General features: G+C 51.6%; 1 protein-coding gene across 1 annotated transcript; it reads right to left on the reverse strand.

Annotated features, from left to right (window-relative positions):
* Positions 1-659: 659 nt before the first annotated feature.
* On the reverse strand, positions 660-2,514 carry CONPUDRAFT_119066 (uncharacterized protein). Its single transcript, XM_007767435.1, has 2 exons — positions 1,790-2,514; positions 660-1,736 (listed from the first exon to the last, which is right to left on the reverse strand). The coding sequence occupies exons 1-2, from the start codon at positions 1,809-1,811 to the stop codon at positions 889-891; spliced, it is 870 nt and encodes a 289-aa protein (XP_007765625.1). The 5' UTR covers positions 1,812-2,514; the 3' UTR covers positions 660-888.
* Positions 2,515-2,815: the final 301 nt, after the last annotated feature.

A 2,815-nucleotide genomic window follows, 5' to 3' on the forward strand; every position in this document is an offset into this window, starting at 1 on the left:
CTAGTACTCTCAGCTCATGCACCATTGTTAGGAACGCTACCAGGCAGGGACGTCGGGGCTGGTAGGCGATACTACATCAATATTACTATTACTATTGTAGACTTTCATTTCTGCATAATCGTAATCGACGCGCTTTGTTCTGATATAAGACGTGTGATAAGCACATATAAGTAGTACATCGAGCCGTCCATAGTCACATATCACTATCATAAGTCAGACAATCTTACCAAAAATACAGCAACCACGCGTTTGTGACTTAAGTAAAACATTCACGTACTTCGTCATAAGGGCAGGGGCAAGCAACCCCCTGCTTTTCATAAGGGTATAAAAGCGATGTTTTAACTTATGAATGAGAAAGTCCTTACCAGTGGCAAGCGGACGCTGAACTTATCGCGGGAGCACTTATTTCCGGGCTACTTCCGGCTAAGCGGCGCATAATTTCCCGATAAGGCAGCTGTCGTTTTCCTGATGTGGAGAACAGTGGCGAGAAGTGAATAAAATGTGGAATTTTTTTTCACATAAACAAGTCCCCCAGTAATATGGTTTGAAGTGGTGCGAAGCACAGCATATTGCTTTGCTGGGATGGTACGCTTATCGACGCTAAAAACGAAAAAGGCATTCATGGGGCAATGAAGGCGCCAAAATAGTCTGATACGCAAAGATTCTACTAGCTACGTACATCTTGATATCTGTGAACGATATCAAATGACACGAGGACAAAGCCAACAATCAGCAACGTATGAATTTAAATGCAAAATGACTTGAGCGGGAATTAAATATATTACGCCGCCATCAAAACCAAACGTGATCTAGGTTAAGCAAACTTTGTAAGCGGAAATGCCTCCTACTGAGAAAATGAAAGGAGAAAATTGCTACGACGAGGATCTATTAGTAAAGGTAAGGGATAACGGCCTTGCGATCCTTCGGGTACTCGGGGAACTTCTCATGGTACCACACATGCCCGCGGTACGCACGCGGCAACATCAACACAACCGCACCCCACACCATGATCCACGGCGGCAGAATGGTGCGCAGAACCGAACCGAACGACGAAAAGTCAGGAAGTGGCGCGCCCGCAGCGGCCCAGCCGATCCACTCGATCCACTCGCACAGGTAGTTCGGGTACGAGATCCACCTATACAGGTACCCGTGCGGGATCGCATAGTAGTCCTTGTTCTCCGCGTCGAGCGCGCCCTTCTTCGCCTTGCCCTTCGCCTGCGCGTGACGGCGGAGGTCGAGCAGCACCTCGTCGTGCACGATGTTGTACCAGAATCCGAGCGCCCACACGGCGACGCCCAGCCAGAACAAGGGGCGGGAGAACGCGTCCTTCAGATAGGCGTGCGCAAAGTCGGATGAGAGGTACGTCCCCAGTAGCGTGCCATTGAAGGAGTTGAAAGATGATCCCGAGAGGAGGATGCCCGCGTGCGACTTGGAGCGCGAGGGTGTGCGTAACGGGGAGATGATGGCGCGGTGGAAGTAGTGGATGAGGAAGAGCGCAACAACAAGGAGCTGGGGACCGGAGAGGGGAAGGGACGACTCGCCCGCGGAGAGTGGGCGGTATATGAGGGAGTAGAGGAGCGCGGTGGGTGCGACGAGTTCCATGACGATCCAGACTTTGATGCCGTCGAGGATGAAGATACTGTTGCCCGACCTCGCGAACCTTCCGAAGGGAGCGTCGGAGAAGAAGGTCAAGGGACAGAAGAAGGATGGGATGAAGAAGAGGCACATCCTGCCCACTAGATGAGATGATTAGTGAGGTATAGAAGAGACAGAGACAGACATCACTCACCATCGTAGAGAGGATGCGTCATGATCAAGCTGGTTTTTTCGAGATGTCGGGGATAATCGAGTAGGTGTTCTGTGCTTCTGACGATTCAAGCCCTCCTATGGCGCTTTTATAGTCTCATTCCTCAGGGGACGGCTGAGCCAAGGTATCGAAAAACATCTCGGTACCGAAGTGTACGTGCACAAGCAAAGGTCGGTTGGATTCGAGGAGCTTGAAACGAGCAGTTGTCTCAGTTCCGTTCCGAATTGGCAGGGGTAAGCTCGAAGCACTGTGCAATGTTTGATATGAAGCCTGCGAGCCGTCCCGCGAACGGTGGATGGCGCGTCAGGCGTGGAAACTCGTTGTCCTAGAATTCCCGATACAAGCAGGAGAAACAAGTGTTTGCCGATACCATCGTGACAGTGAGGGGCGTGCAGCATTGTGGCATACTTGTTTCCGAGCCAGCTGAGAGGTGCATGAGTGGTAAGTAGATCGCAACTCGCCAGGCTACGATCAGATTTGACGTCCCAAAAATCCCGATTGAAGCAGGAGAAACAACTGTTTGCCGATACCGTCGCGATTCGCGGAAACGCTGCGGGCCCTAGACAATCATTGACTCGTGCTCCATGTCTCCTGAGTCGCCCCGGAGCCGAAGACAGCGATGAGATTGAGAATGTGAAAGCTGGACTGGTGCACTATCACGATGCGTGGTGGTGTCAAGCAAGTCGAGAGTCTACCGAGACTGGTAGAGGACGCAGGGGAAATGGGAACTTTTTGGTATCGGTGTCGCCTCGTGTCGTCGGGTGTCGGCGGGTGTCGGCGGAAGTTGGTTTCAAAATAGCGACGTCATTGCTGCGGGATACCAAGGTTAAGACGCGTGACGAAGTCGCGTCTCGCTTAGCGTCGCAGTCCATACTCCAATGTACTTTTTCGACGCCCCAGACATTCGTGCCTTCTCATTCCTCGCGTCTCTCTCTTCCTATTCCTTGCGTCTCTCTCTTTCTAAAGCAACCTCTACGGCTCATAGGACCATCACACCATCTCTCAATC

The sequence above is a fragment of the Coniophora puteana genome, assembly GCF_000271625.1.
Source record: "Coniophora puteana RWD-64-598 SS2 unplaced genomic scaffold CONPUscaffold_3, whole genome shotgun sequence".
Classification (NCBI taxonomy): Eukaryota; Fungi; Basidiomycota; class Agaricomycetes; order Boletales; family Coniophoraceae; genus Coniophora; species Coniophora puteana.